Below are 27,331 nucleotides of genomic sequence, written 5' to 3'. Positions count from 1 at the left end.
AAGTTTTTCCTAATATCTAAGATGAATTCCCCTGAAACATAAGTTCAAAAAGAATTTTCCTATGTGCATTAGAAATTAATTGAATATGTGTATTAGAGACCTTAGCCTAAGGGTCCACATTTTCAAAAAAAATTGACTAAGGTCCAAATAAGGTTCTAAAGGCCAATAGGATCAATCCAAGTGTTGGGATAAAAAGAATACAAAGAATAAAAGAAAATTTTCCAAAAATAAGTAAATGCTCACATAAGATGAAGAGTGGACTAAGGACTAGGTTTATTAGTTTAAAATTGAAATATTTTAGTAAAATTATGAATTTTTGACACCTCAGTAAGGAGGGAGAGGCCCCATGAAGTAGGTGCCTTTTTCTTATTACTTAGCATTTTTAATTCAAAAAATGAGATATTTTTATCTCTCCTCATGCAAAAACTGGATAAAAAAGGGAGCCAAATTGGTCCAAATCTTGTCCCCAAACTAGATCAAACTGAAGCTGGAAGCCTCGAGAACTCAGTTGGACTTGGTTAGTAGCCTCCCTCACCTATAAATAGACCCTCATTTCTTTGTATTTTCATCTTTGAGTAATTACATGCCAATATTATCTTCATTTTAGTGTAATTCTATCATCCCTTTGTTTTGCCTCTATTTTTGGGAGCTTCTCAATTCTCCATCCTCTCTTGGAGATTACCCTCCCCAGCTTGGTGGCCAAACCTTGCTTTGTGGGCTTCACTTCTCTCCAAAAGAATCAAGCCCCAAAATCAAATGTAAACCTTAATTCAACGGTTTTTCTATCTTTCTTAATGACTTTCTTCTTCCCAACCACTCTAATGCTTGGGAAGCTTTCAATTAAATGGTTTTTTCTTGAAATCAAGTTTTCTTAATGATTCATAAGCCTAAATGGTTTAATACTAATCTTTATGCTTAATTATAGTATTTTTATTAGTAAATCTCTCTTTCTTGGAAAGATTAATCATCTTTGTGGTTAGATCCTTATTAGAAGGATGGTTCTTAATGATAAACTCATTATCTTAAACAAAACTCTAGGCTTGACAAGCTAGAAAAAAAGATTAGGTATTTTTATGATTTTAATCTAGTTAAAAATGATGATTAAATTCTTTAAGCTTGTTTATGATTTAGAAAAATCCTATAAACTCATTTTAAAGTTGAAAGAGTGTTATGCTAACATTTTATAAGAATTATCCTATAGAAATGATGAATGGATGTTTTAAATCAAGAGGATTAATCATAATTATTTTTATAATTATGCTAAGTATTCATAATAAAGCTTTTAGTTTAAAAGAGAAGTTCATATCACATTTCAATTATGTGTATTCATTTAAGTTAGAAAATTGAACATTCTCAGTAATTGCGCGAAGCTATGGCAAAATTTTCCAGAAAAAAGAAAAATCTTATTTTTTGCATAAAATTAATAATACAAAAAGAGAAATTCCCATCATATTCTAGGCATTGCTTAAATAGAAAAAAGAGAATTTTTTGTTATATTTATCTTTATATGTGTACATGCATAAATAGATTTTATGCTAAAAGTGGAGTTTTGAGCATTATTCAATAGTCAGAAAAATAAAGAAGGTTATGCACAAATTTTATAGAATCATTCAATTTATGAGAATTATGGAAATGATTCATTTAGATAAATGGATTAGTGTTTATACTAAAAGAGAAAATATGGGTATAATTAATTTTGTAAATACCATGAATCTTTTATTCAAAAGAAGAATATTGAGCGTATTTTATTTTGAGAAATTTGAGAAAGAATGTGAAAATATTGAATGGATGTGAATGGATATAAGAATAATGTGAATGGACGTAGGAATGATATGAATGGATGTGAATGAATGTGAATGGACGTAGGAATGATGTGAATGGATGTGAATAAATGTGAATGGATGTGAATGGATATAGGAATAATGTGAATGGATATAGGAATGATGTGAATGGATACGAATGGATACGAATGGATGTGAATGGATGTGAATGGATACGAATGGATGTGAATGGATACGAATGAATGTGAATGGATATAGGAACAATGTGAATGGATGTGAATGGATACGAATGGATGTGAATGGATACGAATGAATGTGAATGGATATAGGAACAATGTGAATGGAAGTGAATGGATATAGGAATGATGTGAATGGATGTAGGAATGATGTGAATGGATGTAAAAACGGATGTGAATGGATGTAAGAATGATGTGAATGGATGAGAATGGATGTGAGTGGATGTAGGAATGGTGTGAATGGATGTGAGTTGATATAGGAATGATGTGATTGGATATGACTTAATGTAGAAAATGTGGGATAATGAGAAATGACATGGAATGGGATAATGAGAAATGATGTGGAATGATGTGGAATGATGAGATATGTCGTAAATACAACACTTGACTTAACTTTCTTTTATACATTTTATTCTTCTTTCTTCAACTCTTCTATTTTTTATTTTTTTTTTGTAGCTTGTGTGTGGTACCCGTGGACAAGCGTTTTATATCTAAAGTGGACTCATAAAGGATTGGACATATAGTAGACCCAGCCCGATGTGGGGTCAGACCAACCCACATTGGTACCAAAGATACTGATGGTCTCATAAAAGGCATGACGAAGGGCTTGCGAGAAAGAGATGGATCATCTTTGGTACCCAAATCAAGCTTTGTCCTTTTTGGTAGTATCCTTGGGCTTTGAGGGAGCCTTTTGTAGTATCCATCCTTATGTGGCTAGATCATTCCTTAGTTTGGTGCTTCTCCCTCTTTGGGATCAAAAAATATATTTTTAACCATAAAAATGCTCAAAAATTTTCTAAAAATTTAGAAAAAATTTTCTAAAAATTCTAGAAATTTAGGGAATCCATTCTACCAAAAATATCCATAATAAAATATGTGGTATTTTTATAAAAAATTTTGTTAATGCTTATTTTAAACCATAAAAAATAAGAAAAAATAGCATTTAAACTCACACGCGTTCCAATTTCCATATCGACGATCCACGTGCAAATCATCAACACAAATCAACAAAATAATATTTTTATTTAGTAAATATTAAAATTTACTTCAAAAAATACCAAAAATTACAATAAGAAAGAAAAAATAACAACAATTAACTAGAGATTGCTCTGATACCACTATTAAAACCCTAAGATCTCTCTAGATAATTGTTATGCATAAACATGCATAAATCAGGCATAAACTCATCCACCCGACCATCCCCGAGCCCAAGGGATGTACACATGAAATATAATGAAATACATCATATCTTTACCTTAATGTCCCATACCATCAAGAGGTATAACTCCAATAGCATGTAGCTATAGTGTGAAATGGTAGGTGAGTATATATGATCCTCTACACAAGAGACCATAGTCTAAGCCTCCAAGCCTCCTTGAGTGTGCCCCATGCCCCTATTATATAAGAGGGCCCTTAAGTGACTCTTGACTCTCCATTTTCCATGTGTGACCCTTGGATGCCTGACCCTAACCTTAACCCTTAAGGTTAGTCCTAACCCATACTCCACTCGAGCTTGTTCCCATGCTCCCATGCTCACAAGCCTAATATGGGTTAGCCTCCTAGTATATGCACACATAATGTGCATATAACACTATGCTAGAAGAAATCATCCTTGGAAGAGGATGGATTGCCAAACATGACTGCAACATTAATTAGAGGATAAGGACCTTGTGATCCTCAAATTTGAGCAACAAATCATGAATGTTCTTCTTACACAAGGAGAATAGGGACAAGTCTCCTCGAAGATCTAGAAATTGCTCACTTTATTACAAGCAAGTCCGATCGACCTGGTAAGTTTGATTGTCTGCAAGCTCCAAGCTTTATTAAAACAATCACAACCCTTCCCAAGTCTATCACAAGCAAGGGCTTATAAGCTAAAAGCCGAACCTAAGGAGGTGAAGCTCAAGACAAAACCAAGGAATCTTACAAGAAACAGAAAAACAACCAAGGACACTCCAACACTCCTGCCTCCACTTCACCACCAATACCCAAGGGTGAAATTCAGTAAGTATAGGTACCAAAAATCTCACTATACTGCTCCTTAAACCAAGGTCAATCTATAACATTCTGCATGTGACAAGTACATTTTTACGGGTTTTTCCACGGGTATGCTATCAAATTTCTGCCGATTTTCTGCTCTGAAATGCAGTAGTAGGGGGCAGCGTCTAAATGCATGAAATGCTCTCCCGTGTGCATGGGACCCTCTTCACCTCTCAAATTTGATTTTTTTCGTCTATTTTCCTCCCGCCCGTGTGAACTTCTCTTAATAGGGATTTTTAAACTAAATATTAATCATAATTCGTATTTAATTATGATTAAGCTTAGTTTAATCAAAAAAGATTAATTAAAGCTTAATCCTCCTCTCTATTAACAGAGAAGGAGGGGGTGGAGAGTGAATGGTATGGAGAAGAAGGAGAGGAGAGGGAGTACTCTCTTCCTCTCCTGGTTTCCGGCGCACGCGGGGGGGAGGCTGCACTGCGCGTGTGGGCGAAAATCCCCCCTCCCCCAAAATATATATATATATATATAAGCTTTTTAATCAAGCTTATTAAGGTTTGTTTTTTTATTTTTTTTATTTTTTTAAATGAGTTTTAAAATTCCAATTAAAAAAAGCTTTTGAAATCTATTCAAAAAGCTTGGAAAAAGGCCTGAAAAAGATGAGAAAATATGAGAATTGAGAAAAAAAAACTCTAGAACTTTCTGAAATTTTTTTCCTTGAAACCTTTTGGCTTTCCGCATTCCCGAGAAACCTTTTTGGCTTTCCGAATTCCGAAAATCTTTTGACCTTTCAGATTCCAAAAACTTTTGACCTTTCACATTCTGATTTTTTTTGTCTTTTCATTTTCCTGAAACTATTGGCTTTCCATATTTCGAGAAAACCGTTGGGATTCCGAAATTTTTTGATCGTTCGTATTCTAAATGTGTTCGGGGTATATTAAAAATTTTTAAAAATTCTTGAAAATTAGTGGTGGAAAATTAGACAAAGGTTATTTTAAATTTCGAGAAAATGTGGGGTTGGTGATTGGCATATGGTGTGTCCATTCGGGTGCCCGTGACCATTCAAATTCCTTTAAAAATATATTTTTTGACCCAAAAATTTAGAAAATCCATTAAAATTATAAATTTTCATTGGATTTGAGAATTGTCGGGCGGAATTGGAAATTTCGTGAACGATGGGATTCTCAGAAAAAATTAGGAATGTTCTAGAAATTATTTTTAGAAATCCTAAAATTTGATATTTTTAAAATATCAATGGTATTTTGGAAAAATTAATTGCTAAAAGTTTTCTAAAAAAAATATAGGTTTGGAATGCCATAAGATAGGTTTGGTGGAATTCAAAATTATCGTATTTTGAGGCCCTATAAAATTAGGAAAAATTAGGAAAAATTCTCTTGATAGACAAAGTGATATATAACATGCATCTAGGTACAATCATCATGGCCAAATCCAGTTGTACATCTTTTTGAAATAGAGGATTCGACTTGGAAGTCGGTTGAGATTGTTTAGCGCAGTTCTCCTTCTTTTCATTGCAAGAGTGTAATGTTTTGAGAGAGAGGAAGCATGTTATATGCACATTATGTGTGCATATACTAGGAGGCTAACCCACATTAGGCTTGTGAGCATGGGAGCATGGGAACAAGCTCTAGTGGAGCATGGGTTAAGACTAACCTTAAGGGTTAAGGTTAGGGTCATGCATCCAACGGTCACACATGGGAAATGGAGAGTCAAGTGTCACTTGAGGGCCCTCCTATATAATAGAGACATGGGGCACACTCAAGGGAGGCTTGGGGGCTTAGGCAGCTACATGCTATATTGGATTGGAGTTATACCTCTTGATGGTATGGGACATCAAGGTAAAGGTATGATGTATTTCATTATATTTCATGTGTGCATACCTTGGGCTCCGGGGTGGTTGGGTAGATGAGTTTATGCCTGATTTATGCATGTTTATGCATAACAATTGTCTAGCAATATCTTAGGGTTTTAACACAGTTTATGCAATCACGTGACAAAAACTACTTTCCATGGGATAAGAGTTTATGTGGAAATCAAGCTTTACAACACCTTCACATTTATTATAAAGTCATAAAATAGTTTGCACTAATGTCTTTGTAAGATCAAGGACTGATGTTTGCCTAATGAGATCCACATCTCATAGGACAACAAGTTTCGTCCTATTGAGATGAATCCTTTGATTTGGATTCTCGTCAATGTTTCTAAGCAAACAACTTCTCCCAAAGTCATTTAATGTTTCTAAGAGAATAACTCCTCCTAGAGTTATTTCATAGATCCTAAAAGGGCCCATTCCTCTTAGTTTGAGTTTTCTTTTATTTTTCTTGAGATTATAGAGCAAGACTAAGTCCCCTACCTTGAGCCTCTTAGCTTTGATGTTCAAATCAAACCATCTTTTTCTCCTCTTGTTTTTAACGAACATGGCCACGAAAGAGTGTAACTAAGCCGCATCAAATTTTTTAAGGTTAATGAATCATTTAGACAAATGATAGCCACTCCATTCCATTTGTTTAGCCTCAAGGTCGGGATCATGAATACCATAAGGAGAATTGGATCTAGTCTAAAGACCAAGGCATAGTCCTTGTTGTTGATGTCTTGTAGGCGGTTTTGTATGTCCATAAATTTAATGAAAAAAAAGTTTCTATTTAGAGTCCATTATGGATGCTTTAACTCTTTTTAAGGGCACTATATATAAGGCTTTACTTGTGCTCTTAGCTTATCCATTTTTTGTGGATAGTATAGGGAAGACTTACACTAGACAACCATAAATTCTTCTTAAAAAAACTCCACCACATCATTTACGAAATGAGTCCCTTGATCACGTAGAAGTTCTAGGGGACATCCCAACGTTGTGATAACGTTCTAATAGAGGAATTTGGTAGTCACCCTGGCATCAACCTTGATTATGGCCTTAGCCTCGGGCCATTTGGTTACATAATCCATAGCCATGATGATATATCACACTCACGTGTTTTCAATTATAGAGCGAAAGGGTCCAACAAAATCCATTCTCCATGTAGTAAAAAGTCTAATAGTAGGAATCATATTGATTGTAAGGTATCATATCTCTTTGTTGGGGTATTGTGAAGCGCCAACACTCGTCACATCTTTTAATGTATTCCATGGCATCTCCAAACAGTGTCAAGGCCACCACAATTTGGATTAGAGGACTTTTCGAGCGCTAAAGTATCCTTCAAACATGAGCTTATTCATCCTCACAAGAACAAAGTCTTAAGATATTATCTTTTCCTTTTTTATAAAGCTACCTCGAGATAAGCATATAAGGGGATATTACATTCACAAGTTATCTCTTCCTTTTTAAGGACATTGACTCCTCCAATGAGAATTCATGGCTCAAGAATTCTACAATCTCATGATTCCACCTTGACAATAGGTTGATTTGGAATTAAGAAGTGTCTAGAAAATTATCCTCAACTCTTTTTGGTGGTTCACTACTTAATATTCTCATTTGGTCAAGCCCTTACATGTGCTGACCCTTTTCTAACTAAGACAATAAAATTAAACTAAAAAAGAAGTAGTAGAGCCACCTTGTGATCTACCCCATGGTGTGCACAGTTTGTTCACTAGATAAAGGCTTGATGATCAACGTAAAATACAAACTTGTTTTCAAAAAGATGATGCTGAAACTTCTTCATAGCATAAACCATTAAAACAATCTTTCTCTCTCTATGGTTGTATAGTTCTTCTCTATCTCATTCAACTATCTACTAGTGTAGCAAACTAGGAAACCCACTCTTCTCCTTAGTTGAGTTAATATGCATCCTATGGCGTAAGACAATGTGAAATGTGCATATGAAAATGATATCTCATAAGCACATGTGTCAATATGCACATGGAAGATAATATCCCATCTTGTTACTCTCAAAATTGGACTTGAGATTATAGCTTACTGTAGCTTGTGGAATGCTTCCTCGCATTCATCTATCTACATGAAACATACAAACATGGCATATAGAGAGGGGTCTAGCAATTTCTACATACCTAAATCTAAGTTTTCTATGATACCCTATGTGTCCCATGGATATTCTTTAGGTTTTTAGGTCTCTTGAGTTTTGAAATAACTCAGATATTTCATTCGTTAGTTGTGATTCTACTTTTGGACATCACGTGTCCTCATGCCTAACCATGAATTTATATTTGTCTAGGCTCAAGCACAACTAATTTGTCTGTGTTCAAGCACAACTAATTTACAATTTTCTGGGTTCAAGCACAACCTATAGTATCGACACCTCTTGGAAACTTGCCACAAATGAGAGATATGCTCTTTTCTCAACCTTAAGTTCACACAGATATCATCCATGAGGAGCTTTAAGATTTTCTATAAGAAATCCTTGTAAGCGATAGATATTAGCCGTCGTTGTTAAAATGTAGCTGGCATGTTTATAAGTCTAAACAACATTACTTTAAAGGTATGTGAACATCCCATCCTCTATAGCAAATGCAATTTTATGTTGATCTTTGGGATCTACAAATACTTGGTTGTATCCTCCTAAAATCCATCTAAGAAGCTATAAGCTTCTTTTCCTATTACCCTTTCAAGAATAAGCATGGACTTGAGTAATCCCCAACTCCTTTGCCACCGCCTACATATTTATGTTGCCATTCTTAATAAATTAACAAGGGTTGATGTCGTCAAGACTACAGTTGATGTGGTCAAGACTACAATTGACTCAGGAGCTCATTCTATGAAGTGTGTTATCCCTCTCTGTCTTATCCTCCCCCTTCCTAGGTTCATTTCTCGGTGATACTCATCTCTATCGAGGGTTATGGAAAAAGTGGGGCTTTCCTATTCGGTGCATCTTTCCTTAGGAAAACCTTTTCTTATCCTTATAGTAGCATTGATTGCGTATGTATGTGAGAAACTTAGGATTAATCATCATCCTATGTCCTCCTTGGTATAAATATGTTCTTTAGATTTTTCCTCTTTTTTTAGGTTGGGTCCTTTTAGCCCGTGAAGGGTAGTTGTTTCCCATTCTCCCTTTGGTGGATACTCCTAGATTACTGCAAAGTATTGGACTTGTGTCGTAGCCTCGAATCTATTCATTTCTTGGGTGTCTCACTCTAGAGGAGCTCTAGAGTTTGTATTCTTTGGAGGTGTCTCTATTTTGTTATTATAGGGCCCTTCTCGCATCTAGTGCTTATCTATTCCTTTCGTGGGTGTCTGACTCTAGAGTTTACATTCTTGGTTTCTCTATTCTGCTATAGGGCCCTTCTCGCATCTAGTGCTTATCTATTCCTTTCCTAGGTGTCTGACTCTAGAGTTTACATTCTTGGTTTCTTTGTTCTACTCTATAGGGCCTTCTTATGTCCTATTCTTATTTCCTTTGATTTAGGATTTATAGTTGCCTCTTGGCCTCTCTAAATTTTATTTCTCCCTCCATCTCCTCACTTGTTAGATAACGGTCTCTCTAATCCTTGTGATACCTTCCGCGTCCATTTTAATCCTAGGAGTGCAAGATATTTTCTCATTTTGATGGGTAAAGGTTTCCCTCTGTATAAAAGTCTATAAGGGAGGTGCTGCTTACACTTTGTCCAAGAGTATCACCTCTCCAATACCTACTACTACAGACCTACCCTCTTATCTCAGCATTAATCCATGGTGAAGCATCTACTCCGAGATCCCCTCTTTGACCAACCTCACCAAAGAAGACAAAGGCTTCTATCACCTCAACTTTTCCATTGACAACCCCTCTTCAAAATCACAGTACGTCATTTGAGATCCCCTCTATTAAAGACCCAGGTCTCATCATCAACGGTTCCCAAACCAACACAAAACCCAATGCTTCCTCGCTACTACCATGAATGGTAACAAAACTTCAACCCCGCGATGAAGAAAAATCCACCATGGAAATCATTATCTAGATTTATGCAAAGTATCAAAAGATAGGTGGAAAAATGGTTAATGGTAGCCAAGGGGAGCAATCCAAATTGGCTACCTTGTCGAGCCAGGCAACACTCACAATGCGAACAAGATAAAGGAATAACCTACCACCTCTTCCATGGAAACCCACATAAGTTTGACACAATAATCTCTATTGACTCAAAAGTTGTGGATTCCAAAGCACTTGCTACAAGCTCAAGGATACTATGAAGGTAATGTTCAAGCATGGATTTTGAAGAAAACCCCTTAAGGAAGAAACTCAATAGCAAAGATAGCAACCCCCAACTCAAAATGTTCAAAAAGATGGGTGAATACATGCCTACTCAATGCTCAAGGATATTATGATAGAAATTTCATCATATGGGTGCCTAAGGAAATAGCCTCACCACCAACTTCAACTACATGCAATAGGGAAAGCCTCACAATGGTTCTTCGATGTATCAATTTTAGAATTGAGATTCATACTCTCATTCCAATTGTGTATGTGTTTCTCTGGACCTCCTATCTCTTCTCCACCATTGGTAATAAGCCCTAGAGTTCCACTAATCTCAAAAAATAAATCATTGTAACCTTGCTTAAGATTGACAAAAAGAAAGTGAATGTATGCATGATGGTATCCTCAATACTTATGCCCCCAATCATAGAGGAGAGTGGACTTCCTTCTCATAGAATGGGTTTCGCATGTAGATCAATGAATCATTCGAGGGGTCACTTTAATATGGTCATGTAGCTAAAACAAATAGAAGAGAGGAGGACTTACAACTTGCAAAGAGAGCTATTGGGAAAGATTTATACTCTCTATACATAGTAGGGATTGTTGGATTGAAGACGATATTCACAGGAAGCCTGTTAGAATTATCGGAGTCTCAATCATTTGAAATGTTGTTTCTAATTTATTTGGTGTGAGCACCCTCTTAAGTGTGAATGCCCCTTATTAAGGTATAGGTAAAAAGATAAAGCCATGGTACCTATAAAAGCATGTAGATTATTACAATGTGAGTACTATTCAAGTTTTGCACTCATACCTTTTTTTTGTAATGCGAGATTTTTACTTGTACCAAACAGTGTCCTTTTTGGATGAGAGTTGGAAGTAAGACTCGATCACGAGACCTTACCCCAAACACACACACACACGCTTCACCAATTGTTTGAGCTCTATACTTCCACTCATACTTGAGCTCTATTACATCTGTCTCTCTCTCTCTAATCCTTGTACTACGGCTAGATCCCGCCCCGGTTCTATGCGTTTTTTTTTTCATTACGCGTGTGTTTTTCTTTTCTTCCTTTCCTTCCGTGCGTTTTTCTACTCATCCACAGGAGTCTACCTTGATTGCGTCTGGACCCTCATGCTGGAGGACTGTCGCGCTACCTTGCCCCTTTGCAAATGCCTCTGATCGTGCCGCGTGCTGGCCTCTGATCGCCGTGTTCATCACTACCTGCGCTCCGGCGTTCTCGTCGCCTACTTCTATCGTCTGCCTATTCTGGCCCCCTTTTGGCTACATTTTTTTTTTAGTTTTGCTCCACAGTAGTGCAATGTTACTCTCAAGATCAAATCCAGGTATAAGATGAGGTAAAATATCATCAAAATCCTAAAGCTTTTCTTATTTTTGGTGCTCCACCTCTCTCTCCAACAAACTCTTAGATCATATCATTAACCTTTTGAGATAAAGTATCATGGCGGAACTCCTCCTTTTCCTTGCGTCCTCTGCCCTTGCCACCTCTTATGCCTAAAAAGATTGTAACAGTCGGTACTGTCAAGAAGCATCTACTTTGTCCAGTAGATCATGTTCCACACTTGACCATCAAGTCTCAAAAACTTGGAAACCTCTACGCAAGAAGACTATCGATGTTTCACTATGGGAAGTTTTCAAACTTCTAAAATCATCTTTTAATTATGTGTGAGTCGAGGGTTCTCGGTCTCGGTTTTCTCCCAAAATCTAAGGTTTTTTTGTCTTTTATATTTATTGTAAAGCCTTGATGCTATAAAAGGCAAAGATGTATTCTTTAGGAGTCGGGGGCAGGGGAGAACGGGAAGGTGACTAAGCAATAATCTCAACTTCAGTCATAAGCTAATTGAGGGAGTAGCATGGCTACGTCACCTCTCTGCACTAATGTGATGGAGTTGGAGGTTGGTTGCTTCTTTTGCTTTTCATGTCTCACCAACTTCACTTCAAGGGTGGGTGTCGGAGTTATCAAAGGCTTAGTGGTGTGAAAGGTTATTTCTAGTTTATTTGGTGTGAATGTCCCTTATTAAGGTCTAGGTCGAAAATTCAGGTTAAACACGGTGTCATCCTTGGACACATAATCTCCAAAGACAATATCTCCACATATCAAACAAGATATGTGTGGTTCGTGTGAGCTTAGAGTTACCACCACCCATCAATTACAAGGGGCTACAGAGATTCATGGGGCACGTAGAATATTATAGAAGATTCATCTTCTTGTATGCCAAACCCTTATAAGTTGTTGATTGTCTTTGAATGGAAGATGACTGCTAATGGGCACACGAAAAACTGAAGACGGCATTAGCACGTGCACCCATCTTGAGATCCCCCAACTCAAATCTAATTTTTCATGTGCATATCGATGCTTCAACATTTGGATGCATGTTAGCACAGCTAGGGGAGCATAACGAGGACTTCCTTGTGACCTTTGCTAGTTGTCAATTCAATGATGTTGAACACCACTACACAACCTTTGAGAGGGATTAGCAATGGTAAGCACTGTGAAGAAATACAGGCATTATCTCTTGGCTCTACCAAATTTATTTTCTTTGTCGATCAAGCATTGCTATATTATTTGGTTTGCACAACGGGGTGCACTAGATGGTTGCTCATTCTTTTAGAGTTTGAAATCAACGTTACCGCTTTGAAAGGGGTTTGCATGTCCATGTCGACCATCTTTCGAAAATTCCAAATGGAGAATCCCCTCTAGGAGTGGAATATATGATGCTCCACTCTTCCATATTCATTACATACCAAAATGGAGTGAAGACATCCCCTAATCCCATTGACCATCCCATCAAGGACACGCCTCATTAGGAAGTCCCCCCCCATCAATTGATAGCAAGAATGCTTTATATGAAGGATCAAGATAGCATCCTAAGGAAGTGTGTTCATGAAGATGACTTTGTCGCTATTCTTGAGCAAGCCCATTCTAGTATAGGTGGAGGACAATTTTTTGGACACATGATTGCTGGCAAGTTCTCCAGGTCTAACTTTGGTGGCCTACACTCTTTGGAGATGCAACTGGGCTTGTTAAAAGATGCAATGAACACCAAACGTTCACCATAGTCTAAGACAAGAACCGAATGCCCCTCCACAATAAGTGTCTAGGAGAACATGGTTTATGGGAGTTGTTTTTCTTGGCTTTTTGAGGTGACTTTAGGGAACAAATCAATATGGCCTTCCAAGATGTGTGGAAGATACGAAATATGCGCTTTTTCTTCATAAATGTTCTTATTCATCTCATCCCAAAAGGAGGGAACAAGGCCAATATAAGCTAATGGTGATCGAACTAGTTGGGACTACTTTACTAGTTAGTATAAGGTTGCACCTGATCTTGTAGAATGTGATTCATGACACTAAGATTGGTTTCCTACAAAGTAATATTATTTTTGACGACACTCTCCTTTTGGGAGGCAATGGAATGGGCTATAGCAAGCAACCGGTTTATAGGCATTCTATTGCTTGACTTTGAGAAAGCGTACGATAGAGTTGATTGGGGTTTTTTGAAAGGAACCAAGATTCTCCTCATGGTTGGGTTCGAGGTGCATCATGCTTGTTTAGTGATGCATACTTGCATGTGGTGACAGAGGAGAGTGCTTTCAAATCTCCTGACCTGTTTGTCGAGGATGCCCCTTGGCCCCTTACTATATCTCATTGTGGTTGAGGCTATGAGTATATATATCTTTGATCCATTCTCCAGGTATATTTACCTAGAGATTTTATGTTTTCTCACAACTCTTATTAATTGGCACATAGATGTTTGTGTTAGTGACTCGGGTCAATCGGGATACAAAATTTGGATTTACTTACATTGCGAGATACTTGGGATGTCAAATTGGGATCGATGTATCCCCACCAGTTCTCATGAGCATTACTTCATTGGAACTCTAGGAAGCTAGACTTGGCCTCTCGAGCATTGGTGTTTAACCGGGTATTGTTTGCCTCAACCTGGTACATCTTCTATTAGTGCTTCTCACAAGGATGCATTGGTCAACTGTGGAGGCTGGTCCGCAACTTTACTCTGCCAAGTTTGGATGGCACAATAGATACTCGAGCCAGAGTTGCATGGGAGACTATCATTCGTCCAAGGCAAGGAGGAGGGCTGAATATTACAGAACCACATATGCAGAGCTGCACCTTGCTTTACAAGCTAGTAGTCAGAGCCTTGCATTGAAAAATGGAAGAACCTCTCTCTCTCTCTCAGATTTCAAATGTACGCCTCGTGGACTGGATGCCCCACGTACGTTTTATCTTCACAGCAGTAGATTGTAGAGCACCTTCGTCTCCCCTCATGTCAGCTATTTCCAAAGCTTGGAGTAAGATGAGACACCTCACGCCTTAAATCAAAGGATGAGGCAAACAGACAGCCAATTATGTGGAATGATTTTATCAGAGATGATCGTGGTAACCACCGTTTGGAGAGAGATTATTCATACCCTTATGGCCGCTTGTGCCCGTATACAAGGATCTTATAGATCAACGCAAGCAAAGCGCGTTCTCTTCGTGAGACAGGGATCATCGGATCTTCTTCTCTCAACTCCCACTAGACTCTCGTGGCATATCACCGCGCCCCTGATTGGTTATGATTACCTTGCACTAGGATTTCAAGTTTCCAGCCATGATTCTGTATTGATTCTTTCATACTTGAAAGAAGTCTCTTTTCTTGCCCAACAAAAAAAAAAAACGAGCTTAGAGATAGAGAGTAATACATTGCGTGGGAAGGCTTTCTCAGCAGGCTGTTTAAAACATGGATACAACTGCTCGCACTGACTTGATCTTCTAATTCTAGAGTAGATGTGTTGAGGTGGCGGCTTCGTTGCTTTTGCCAACAAGCAGGAATGCTTCTCCGTGATGGAGCAACAGCAATGGGATCTCTAATGCTCTGGCTGCCGCTTCTCTCTCTCCTCTCTCTCTCAATAAATTTGAGCCGACAGCGAGCTGAGAGGATGTACAGATGTTGCTGTCCCCACAAATCTCTTTCTCAATGTTGAGAAAAGAGCAAGAACCCTTGTTACTAATGACGAGAAAAGCAGCCCAGAAACAACCCCCCCCCCCCCCCCAACCCAAAAAAAAAAACCATCTGCCTTGATCCTAGCATGTGCAAATTTCACGAGAAAGGAAATTCTAGAACAGAAAGTCAATAATAATTAAGGTATAATTAAGAAATAATAATAAGATTAAGGATTCACAAATCCCTTCAATCTATTATTCAGAAGCCTCTAACCGGGGGCATGTACATCGTTTTATAGCCCAAGAAGTGAGCATCTAGAACCGTGTTCTTTTCCGTGACTCTCTCCATTCAATCCATGTGGCTACCATGTACCCACAACATCACCACTGCTATGCATCATACTACTTTTCACCTCTTCTCACCAAATAGCCTTTCGACATAAGGTCCTTTAGATCTTACACATTCATCAAATTAAAAACTATGCTCCTGCTCAATCACATAGGCTTACAAGATCACATTTCTAACATGACCAACATCTTCAGTTGCAAGGCACCACACCGAGAAGAATTTAAGTCACTTTCTGTCACTCAATGAGTATCTTCTTATAGAGACCATCGTTCATGCTCGACCATTAATCTCACTTACGGACTTGTAAATGATACTTGTGAAAAACCTTATTCACTTTCCAAAAATTATATCCCTGCATGCTAGAATCACTGCTTTATACACACGAAGGCGACTGCTGTCTCTGCCTCTGCCTGGATATCTTCAAGAAGGGATGCCCATGACCTTTGTGTTCCCTCCTCTTTGTCAAGGAGCTTGTCCCTGGTGAGTTGTCGCAACCTGGCATTTAAGAACAGCACAAAACAGTGTTTGGTGTGAACTGAAAGTGTCTTGGAAAAAGGAAAGCATCGAATTGAAACTTAGGCCCTGAAGGCTTCCATCATGTCAATGGCTGAGACTACTACAATCAAGGTGCAAACTGAATAGAATATACGAGTGATATTCTCACCTCCTGACAGTAGCTGTGTCACCATGTCCAGAGGCAACAATAAGCATTGTATTGGATAAAAGGGCACCATATAGCTGCTTGACACGATCATCAAGTTGAAGCAACACATTTTGAAGCTCTGTAGTCACCTGCCTCTCAACGTTTGCCTTTTCCAATGCTACATTGCACGTCATTAGGGCAGCCATTTGAGCTGCATGGGTTGTCAATGTAGCAAGACTTTTTGCTTGTTCTTCATAAAACAACTGCAAGTCTGAAAACTGCACCCAGACAAAATTCCTGCGTTTGTTTCCTACCTGGAAGAATCCCATAAATGTGGCAATAACCTTAGAAAATATATTCTTTTTTTCCTTCAATAAACCAACCAAAGGAAGTTCTTTTCAACTATAGAAACAAAAAAGTGCTCAATTTACCTCCTTTTTGGCCTTCAAAAGGGCTTCATCATCTGTCGTGCAAGGTATAGCATGGCAAGGCCCAACAGCATAGCGCTGCAGCATGGGTCTTCTATCAACCACTGAGCATTGGTTGCCATGCTTGTTGAGGACAGACAATAAGTTCTCCTTGCAAAAATTTGTACGTTTCCCGAAATCAGGACCTTAAAAAACAATAACCATTTTTGTAAGATCTGTTTCTACATAGGCAAGTACAGATTACAAACATGGCAAGCATTGAATCAAAGCATCAAATGACAAGCACAAAGCTGTATTTGTGCATTCTATACACCCAGCATAGAAAGCATAAGTCTTGTTAGGAGAGGACAATCTATAACAGTTTTCAAACCAAAACAACAGACTCTAATGTGCATCTCAGTTGTCATAATAACCATGCACTGGTCACTAAGGTTGACTAGGATGACCTTGTTAGAGCAGCGGATTACGCACCTGACTAACACCATGGTTGTTATACAAGAAACTTTGGCGGGTCTAGTGACAACAAGGGGAGCTGGGACAACTTTGGTTGCACTCTCTTTTACTCCAGAGCCCTACACGGGGGAGAAAAAGCAGAGGACTCAAGAGACAATTGACTCCATACTCCAAAGGTGACCCTTTCCCTAAGGACATAGTTGCCAGGTACAATACCGTACAATTCGTACAATACAATACCGTATGGGAAAATACGGTATGATATAAAAAAGAATCTTATCGTACCATAAAATATGACACTTAAAAAAAAAACTTATAAAATTAGGTATTTCCAATTTCGAGATATGGAGTATCTTAAAAAGGAGGGAAGCATCATAGTACAAAGGAAGCTCAAACAGCCATAGGCAAGCAAAAGCAAGACCATTACCCCCAAAAAAAAAAAAAAACAAATTCAAAAAAAATTTGAAAATCTGTACGAGGCCGTACGGTATCGTATGGCATTGTACCGTATAGTATTCCATATGATATGGCGTCATTTGACGTATGGAAATAACTATGCCTAAGGATAAAGGATGCAAATGGTACAAGGGTTCTTGACAGGAAAGGTAAAGAGTTACGCATGAAACCTACAATCTAGGTGGATTTTGAGAGAGTTTTCCAGGAAGCGTTCTTGCAAGCTAAGGATGAGTACGACGTTATCTCCAAGTTTAAAAACTTGGAAATGAAGAATATGCCTTTTGATACCTACCTACAAAAGTTTAGAGAGTTGCAAGCTCCGGCAACTCACATGGATCCTATTACTATTCTTGGATTCTTTGTGGATGGATTGCTTGATGAATATCAACTCCATATCAAGAATAATTGAAGCAAGACATTGGATGATGCTATTCGATATGACAAAATTTATGATGAGACCGTGGCTAAGAAACAACCAAAGAAACCCTAGCAACCCTCTTAGAATGACCACTCAGGATCCCAACATAAACAAAAGTTCAAGCATGGAAAGGATTCTCAGACTCCAGCAGAAACCAAAGTCGAACCCAGACTCCAAGAGAGCCCAATTCAAAGAGGGCAATGAATGCAGAGCAGACACTCCACTACCACTACATTAAGGAGGGTCATTTCTTCATGTGCGGTCAGCAAGAGCACATGAGGATGAACTTCCCACATGCTAAGGGAAAGTCAAAGTTGAAGAAAGCCCATTTGACCAAGCTAAAGGAAGCTACGAGTGAGGATGCAACTGAGTGATTATGTGTATTTGTAATGTATCTCAATCACTATTATTATAGGTTGTCTTTTGTCTCTACAAGCTTACATATGAGCATGGCTCAGAGGCTCCATGTCTAAGCATGGTTGCATACAGAGACTGTCATGTGCACAGTGCGTATCTACCGTGTGCTATACGCATGCAAGACTAGTTTCGAGGCTTGGAGAAGCTTGGAACTAGGCAGGCTGATTGACGAGCTGAGTTAGGGATATACTAACGGGCGGGCACCCAAGTATGGACGGGCGGGCGGCCAAGTGTGGACGCCCGATGACCGGCCAAGAGCCTATAAAAGGGTGGCCAAGGTTAGCTATTGTAATATAGAGAGTCTCACGAGTTTGTGAGAGCTCTATGGTCTTGGAGCCTGGATCTAGTGCAGACGTGCACCTGCTTTATGCAGTCGAGGCCGGCAGCAATCTCGAGGCCCGCGAGGGCAGCTTCGTGGCGGTATGGGACGTCGCGAGGAGGAGATTGGTCGGTACGTCAACCTAGTTAGCTCAGCTCGTGGCTCGGAGGGGACAGCCAAGACTGTGGGCTCGCCCACGGCTGTCATGGTTGGGAGGTGAGTCAGGCCTGCACCCCCTTTGTTGTTGTTGTTCGTTTGTTTGCAGGATTCGAGTTTCAAACCAAGATCGATCACGAGGGAAGATCCGTGGGGATTTGACAGTGGTATCAGAGCATACCTCGTGAACGAGCAAGTCGGTAGGTAGAGAAGAAGAGGTCGAAGAACGGTATGTGAAAAAAAAAGCTTGCTGTTTTTTCTGTGCATACTGCAGTTTTCAGATTTTGTATGTGTTTTCCTTCATCAAAGAAACCCATGTTGTTGATGGGAGATGGTAGTGTAGTAGGGTTGCATGCTTTTGCAAAGAAGAGGTGAATTGTTGTGCAGTCGTTTAACCTGCAGGGAGAGAAACAGAAAAACGAAAAAGCAAGTTTGCTTTTCGTTGTTGAACGAGAGAGAGAGAGTGAGGACGAGAGACATGATTTGACGCTGGCAAGTTGGTGCACTGGCGCTGGCGTGTACTGCAGGCAGTGGTAATAGGCGGGCTGAAGGCGCCTAGGCCAAGCGGGCAGCGCCCAGGCTTGCCCAGACCTACGCCGGGTGGCCAGGCAGCCAAGCCATGTAGGCGCCTAGGCTACGCCAGGCGGGCTGGTGCCCAGGCCAGGCGGGCAGCGCCCAGGCCTACGCAGGCGCCTAACCATGCCTTGTAGGCGGCCAGTGCAGGTTTCGTGCAGGCGCCGAGTTTCCAGCAGCCGACACGCAGGCAGGTTCTGGCGCAGGCAGCAGTGACGACAGCATGCGCCGTCGGGCTAATCCAGGAGGGAAGCGAAAAAAAAAAAACAAGTAAAGCATTACGTTTTTTTTATGCTTTCGTTTTTGTTTTTGTTTTTTTTAGGGGAGGTTAAAATTTTTAAATTTTAAAAGAACCCCCCTCTCTAAGGTTTCCAAAGTGTTTTATTTTTTTTAAGAAAAGAGAATATATATATATCCATATATATATATATATTAAAAAATATATATATATATATTCCAAAAAAAAAACACAAAAGCTAAAGCAAAAGCTAAGCCTAGCTTTTGTAGATTTTTGGCTTTTGGGAAACCTTTATAAACCCCCTCACGTGGATTTCTTGCCACACATCTCTCGAGTTCTCAAGTTCTCAAGCTCTCAAGCTCTCGAGTTCGCTCGCACTTTCATTGTGCAAAGATCGAATTTTCTCCCCGCGTACCCTCTTCACGATGTCGACCCAAGAATCAGAGTTGGAGCCCCTCGTGGAACGCGAAGGCTTGCCGGCTACGGAAGGCACTGATGCCGATCTTTTTGACGAGTTTGTGTCAAAATCAGATTTCCAAGCGTTCAAAGTAGCTCTCGAAGCTTCTTCGACGGAACGTCAGGCACAAATCGCAGCCCAGATGCAGGCTTTGCAGAACTCCATCGCTCTATTGACCACTACCCTCTCTACTTTTTCGGGAATGGATACCTTGGCTTCAGCTTTAGGCCCCAATATTACTCCGGAACCGTTCGGGGGCGAGCAAAAGCAGAGAACCAAGGAGATCGTGGACACTTGGCTACACAAGTGGCAAGTTCACTTTCAGTTTCATCCATATGATGATGGAAAGAAGATACAGTTAGCAGCAGGTTTCTTGTCCGGCAAAGCTTTGCTTTGGTGGAAGGAACTGAACCCAAAGCCAACGACTTGGGCACAATTTGAAGATATTTTCAAGAAAGAATTCCTCAAGAAAGAGGATGATTATGATGTTGTTGCCCGGTTTTCAGCTTTGACCATGACCTCGCAGCACCTCACTTATGAGGTCTACCTCCAGAAATTTCGTGACTTGCAGATGAAGGCTACAAAGATGGATCCCACTACTCTTTTGGGGTTTTTCGTAGCTGGTTTACCAGACTCGTACCGATTACAGGTTAAAAATAACAAATGTAAAACTTTGGACGAGGCCATTCATTCAGCTCGTATCTATGATGATACAATGGTCTCTTCCAAATCGAAACCCGTTACCGAGCAGGGGAACAAGCAGAAAAGAAAGTTCTCCACACCTATGGCTAACACGACTGAAGGCAAGTCTTCGGACCAACCTTCGAAGAGTACAAGTTCGACACCAGCGAAGAAGAAACGACTCCTTAGGGCTTTGAAGCTCAAGAAGGAAGGACGTTGTTTCATCTGCGAAGAAAAAGGACACATGCGTAATGAGTGCCCGAAGAAAAAGAGTACCAAGTCAAACGCAGGACCCAAGCCAAAGGCAGCTAACCAGTTGTCTTTGACAGGTACGTCAATTAATGTACTCTCTCGTCCTAGTACTTGTTCTGATTGTCTGTTCAATTCTAAGGTATTTGGCATGCATGATCTTCTCCGAGTTTATGGAGAAGTGAATGGCCATAAAATTCACATTCTTTTAGACCCTGGCAGTTCGCATAACTTTGTTAACTACAAACTTGTGCAGAAATTGAGTCTTGATACGACACTCAGCGACCATACCTATGAGGTACGTCTACCTGCGGGCAGACAAGTTTGGGATCGCAAGGTGGAGATGCTTCCAATCCAGATTCAGGACTACAAAGATACTCTGGAATGCTATGTTATGCATCTGGAAAATGTAGACTTGTTATTAGGGATTGAGTGGTTTAAGACTCTTGATGTCCAGATAGATTGGTCTAGTCATATTTTTTCTTTTCAGCATAGGGACACCAAGTATAGTATTTTAGGTGATTGTATCCATCCCTCTCAGGGACCTCTTGTAAATACAATTGATTTTGGAAATATAATGAATTCTTCTTTGTACACCGCTTTCCATTGTGTCTTGATTCCACTTTCTTCTTTTCTCATCCCTTCCATGGATGTGAATGAATTAAGTGTGTTTGAAAGCAAAGAATTACAGAAGATACTTGATTCGTTTCAAGATGTATTTCCTAAGGAATTGCCATCGGGTTTACCACCTGAACGGGCAGTAAATCATCGTATTGACTTGATCCCTGGTGCTCATCCTGTGAGTATTCCACCTTATAGGATGAGCCAAGCTGAGGAAGATGAGTTGGCTAAACAACTCGAAGATTATTTGAGGATGGGCCAGATCCGTCCAAGTAAATCACCTTGGGGTGCACCTGTGTTGCTTAGGAGAAAGAAGGACAATACTTGGAGAATGTGTATAGATTACAAGAGATTGAACAAGCTGACAATTAAGAACCGTTATCCTCTCCCTAGATCAGATGACCTAATTGACCGGTTAGCAGGAGCGAAATATTTCACGAAGATAGATTTACGTACTGGCTATCACCAGATACGTATTCATGAAAGGCATGTCGAAAGAACCGCCTTTCGGACTAGGTATGGCCATTACGAGTTTCTCGTATTACCTTTTGGGTTAACCAATGCTCCAGCCACTTTCCAGCAAATGATGAACGATCTTTTTCGTGAACATTTGGGGAAATTTGTGGTGGTGTTCCTGGATGATATTTTGATTTATAGTCGTACTCTTGAGGATCATGTCAGACACCTCATGATTGTCTTATCTATTTTAAGACAGAATCAACTATATGCTAAATTGAGTAAATGTGAGTTCTTTATGACCGACATCATTTACTTGGGACACAAGATCACTAGAAATGGATTGAGCATTGACTATGACCGAGTTCAGAAGGTTTTGGACTGGCCTATACCACGAACAGTGAAACAACTTCGTTCTTTTCTCGGTTTTGTTGTTTTTCTTAGGAAATCTGTACGGGAGTACTCTCAACTCACACTACCGATGACCGACTTATTGAAAGGTCGTGGACGTAAGTCCAATCTGTACGGGAGTACTCTCAACTCACACTACCGATGACCGACTTATTGAAAGGTCGTGGACGTAAGTCCAATCAGCCTATCACTTGGAATAACGATTTGGATATGGCCTTCAGACTTTTGAAAGATAAAGTCAAGGAAGCACCTATCTTAGCATTGCCTGATCCTAGTCGGCCTTATGTTCTTGAAACTGAAGCCAGTGACTGCTATCGGGGCTGCTTTATTTCAAGATGGTAGACCGGTTGCTTTTGAAAGTAAAAAGCTAGACGACACTCAATCTCGTTGGCCAACCCTTGAGAAGGAGCTTTATGCTGTGATTCATGCTCTCAAGGTTTGGAGACATTATTTATATGGCTCCAAGTTTGTGGTATTGACTGATCATCAGTCAATCAAGTATGTGTGTGATGCGGACGATTTGAGAGGTAGGAAAGCTCGTTGGGCAGAGTTAATGCAAGATTTTGATTTTGAGATCCGTTATCGGAAAGGGTCCATGAATAATATTGCAGATGCGCTTAGTCGGATTAGAGAGGTGAATTCTTTGTCGTTCACCGAGATTTCTACTGACTTATTTCAGTCATTGAGAGGGCTTTGCAGGACTGATAGTTATTTTGCTCCATTTTGGCAGAAGATCCAGGACAGGAGCTCATTGATTGACCAAGACTCGGTGACTGCGCAGTCTACCATTCAGGCTGCAGGAGGTCAGTGGATGATTCGGAATGGTTTATTATTCCGTAATGACAAAATTTGTGTACCACAGATCCCGGACATTAGATCCAAGATTCTGAGGGAGTGTCACGACGCCCCTTCTGCTGGACACCCTGGGGTACACAGGACACTATCTTTAGTGAAACACACTTTTTATTGGCCGAAGATGAAAGGGTATGTAGAAGATTATGTTCTCAAGTGTCAGATTTGTCAGGCAAATAAAGCTGAACGCTTTAGACAGGCTGGGTTGTTGCATCCTTTGCAAATCCCAGGTAATAAGTGGGAAAGTATTTCCATGGATTTTATTACCGGATTGCCAAGAACACATCAAGGCCACGATTCTATTTGGGTTGTGGTAGATCGCTTGACAAAGATGGCTAGATTTTTACCGACCCGGAAGACTATTACAGCTACGCAATTAGCTCGGCAGTTTATCGAGCAATTGTTTAGACTGTACGGGTTACCGCAGGACATAGTCAGTGATAGGGACTCTAAGTTTACGAGTGATTTTTGGAAACTTGTTTTTGAGAAGTTGGAAACAACTTTGAATTTGAGTTCCTCTGATCATCCTCAATCTGATGGCCAGACTGAAAGAGTGAGTCAGATTTTGGAGGATATGCTTCGAGCATATGTATCCAAAAGACAAAGTTCATGGGAGGATTATCTTCCTATGTTAGAATTTGCATATAACAGTACTAAGCATACGAGTACAGGGTTTAGTCCTTTCATGCTTATGTATGGTTTTCAACCAAGATCACCTGTTACAGTAGGATTCTCAGGACTTCAGCATGATGCAGCACGTAATTTTTTGGAAGATATGCAGGAAATGTTACAGGTTACAAAGGAATCTATTAGAAGTGCTCAAGACCGAGACAGGTTTTATTCTAATAGACATCGTTCACCTAGAGAGTTCTCTGAAGGAACGATGGTGTATTTGCGAGTTCCGAAAGATTCCGAGACTTTACGGACAGGTAGATCTCCGAAATTATCCCCTAGATACTGTGGACCATTTCGTGTTACACGACGGATTGGTTCAGTTGCATATGAATTGGATTTGCCTTCTCATGTGAAAGTTCATCCTGTATTTCATGTCAGTAGACTTAAGGAAGTACTGGGTGGAGCAGATCAGTTAGTTACTCCTCAAGAAATTATAGATGTCCAGGACATGACATTTGTTCCGCACGAACCTGAAAAGATTCTTGGCTTTCGTGAACGAAGATTGCGTCATACGCTTATCACGGAATACAAGATCAAGTGGAAGGATCATGTTGAGGAGGACGCTCCATGGGAGACACTGACTTCTCTTCAGAGAGATTACCCTGGCTTTTTAGTGAGCTCAGGAGTGAGCTATTAGAGGAAGGGGAGTATGTCATGTGCACAGTGCGTATCTACCGTGTGCTATACGCATGCAAGACTAGTTTCGAGGCTTGGGGAAGCTTGGAACTAGGCAGGCTGATTGACGAGCTGAGTTAGGGATATACTAACGGGCGGGCACCCAAGTATGGACGGGCGGGCGGCCAAGTGTGGACGCCCGATGACCGGCCAAGAGCCTATAAAAGGGTGGCCAAGGTTAGCTATTGTAATATAGAGAGTCTCGCGAGTTTGTGAGAGCTCTATGGTCTTGGAGCCTGGATCTAGTGCAGACGTGCACCTGCTTTATGCAGCCGAGGCCGGCAGCAATCTTGAGGCCCGCGACGAGGGCAGCTTCGTGGCGGTATGGGACGTCGCGAGGAGGAGATTGGTCGGTACGTCAACCTAGTTAGCTCAGCTCGTGGCTCGGAGGGGACAGCCAAGACTGTGGGCTCGCCCACGGCTGTCATGGTTGGGAGGTGAGTCAGGCCTGCACCCCCTTTGTTGTTGTTGTTCGTTTGTTTGCAGGATTCGAGTTTCGAACCAAGATCGATCACGAGGGAAGATCCGTGGGGATTTGACAGAGACTCAACCAAGCAATACAGGCTTGCGTACGAGCATGACTCAGTGATCTAGGAATTCACACCGCAGGCTTGATTTGTGGGAGCTCCACCCATAGGAGTCCCCCCCCTCCCCCCCGGTAACTATGTCCTTAGGGAAATACGGTATGATATAAAAAGAATCTTATTGTACCATAAAGTACGATGTTTTAAAAAAATAACTTATAAACTTAGGTATTTCCAATTTCGAGATATGGAGTATCTTAAAAAGGAGGGAAGCATCATAGTACAAAGGAAGCTCAAACAGCCATAGGCAAGCAAAAACAAGACCATCACCCAAAAACCAAAAAAAAAAAACAAATTTAAAAAAATCAAAAAAAAAATAAAAATTTGTACAAGACCATACGGTATCGTATGGCATTGTACCATATAGTATTCCATACGATATGGCGTCATTTGACATACGGAAATAACTATGCCCAAGGATAAAGGATGCAAATGGTACAAGGGTTCCTGGCAGGAAAGGTAAAGAGTTACACATGAAACCTACAATCTAGGTGGATTTTGAGAGAGTTTTCCAGGAAGAGTTCTTGCAAGCTAAGGATGAGTACGACATTATCTCCAAGTTTAAAAACTTGGAAATGAAGAATATGCCCTTTGATACCTACCTACAGAAGTTTAGAGAGTTGCAAGCTCCGGCAACTCACATGGATGCTATTACTATTCTTGGATTCTTTGTGGATGGATTGCTTGATGAATATCAGCTCCATATCAAGAATAATTGAAGCAAGACATTGGATGATGCTATTCGATATGACAAAATTTATGATGAGACCGTGGCTAAGAAATAACCAAAGAAACCCCAACAACCCTCTTAGAATGACCACTCAGGATCCCAACATAAACAAAAGTTCAAGCATGGAAAGGATTCTCAGACTCCAGCAGAAACCAAAGTCAAACCCAGACTCCAAGAGAGCCCAATTCAAAGAGGGCAACGAATGCAAAGTAGACACTCCACTACCACTACATTAAGGAGGGTCAGTGTTTCATGTGCGGTCAGCAAGGGCACATGAGGATGAACTTCCCACACGCTAAGGGAAAGTCAAAGTTGAAGGAAGCCCATTTGACCAAGCTAAAGGAAGCTACGAGTGAGGATGCAACTCAATGATTATGTGTATTTGTCATGTATCTCCGTCACTATTATTATAGGTTGTCTTTTGTCTACGGGCTTACATATGAGCATGGCACAGAGGCTCTATGTCTAAGCATGGTAGTTGCCCAGGGGAGGACGGATTGACGCCTGCCTTTTTTATGCACTATTGGGACCTTTTGGGGCCAGGCCTCCGCAGGGGCTTTCAGTATGTTTTGGACACTGGGGTGATGCCACAGAGCTTTACAGAGGGCTTGATCTTTCTTATCCCCAAGGGGGAGGGAGTATCAGATGATATTCGGCATTGGAGACCTATTACGATCCTCAATACTGTCTACAAGGTCTTGGCAAAGGCCTTGAGTTTGAGGATCCAGCCCTTCCTGGGGGAGTTGATTCATGCTACCCAGACAGGATTCGTCAAGGAGCGTAGTATCCTTGACAACATTTTCACCTTCTGGGAGGCGACGGCCCGAGCTAGATTTCTTGGTGAGGACTTGGTCGTGATGCTTCTCGATTTTAAGAAGGCATACGATAGAGTCGATTGGGGTTTCTTAGAGGGCACTATGCTTCGCCTGGGCTTTGAGCCAGGTTGGATTCGAGGGGTGGCGGCTCTATATTCCACAGCTCGTAGCCAGGTGCTGATTGCAGGAGGAAGGGGGCCGAGTTTTGAGTTGACCAGATCAGTCCGTCAGGGGTGTCCTCTCGCCCCGTTTCTTTTTCTCTTCTTTGCGGAGGCTATGAGCATGTATCTGACGGCAGAGGAGGTTGGTTTGAGAGGACTCCAGCTCCCAGTCAGGGGGAAGAACCTGCTCGATGTTGAGTTTGCTGATGACACGGGTTTATTTTCGCATGGCCAGGAGGCCAATCTTCAGCAGGCAGAGCAGTCACTCCAGGTTTTTAGTGCAGCTTCGGGAGCATTGATCAATTGGCGCAAGACAGTGGCCTTTTGGATCAGTAGCGCTCCCACTCCGGCATGGAGCCCACCCCGGGTTTTAGATGGATTCCTCCTGGCACAGCAGTGCGATAT

At 40.5% G+C, this 27,331-nt stretch overlaps 1 protein-coding gene across 4 annotated transcripts in view; it reads right to left on the bottom strand.

The window, feature by feature from the left end:
• Positions 1–15,316: 15,316 nt before the first annotated feature.
• LOC147616268 (Polynucleotidyl transferase, ribonuclease H-like superfamily protein) overlaps positions 15,317–27,331 on the bottom strand; it is a 76,749-nt gene continuing 64,734 nt past the window's right edge. For 2 of the 4 annotated variants that reach the window (XM_086777284.1, XM_086777285.1), the window contains exons 13-15: positions 16,533–16,714; positions 16,123–16,415; positions 15,317–15,953 (exon numbers count right to left, since the gene is read on the bottom strand). In XM_086777284.1, the coding sequence (XP_086633410.1) occupies positions 15,824–15,953; positions 16,123–16,415; positions 16,533–16,714 (605 nt within the window). In that variant the 3' untranslated portion in view covers positions 15,317–15,823. The remainder of the gene's footprint in view (positions 15,954–16,122; positions 16,416–16,532; positions 16,715–27,331) is intronic. The other 2 variants (XM_086777286.1, XM_086777289.1) reach the window with 1 other exon arrangement.

This window comes from Cibotium barometz, chromosome 38, assembly GCF_041138505.1.
Source record: "Cibotium barometz isolate CiBa-2024 chromosome 38, ASM4113850v1, whole genome shotgun sequence".
NCBI lineage: Eukaryota > Viridiplantae > Streptophyta > Polypodiopsida > Cyatheales > Cibotiaceae > Cibotium > Cibotium barometz.
This window is presented reverse-complemented; position numbering and strand designations above follow the sequence as displayed.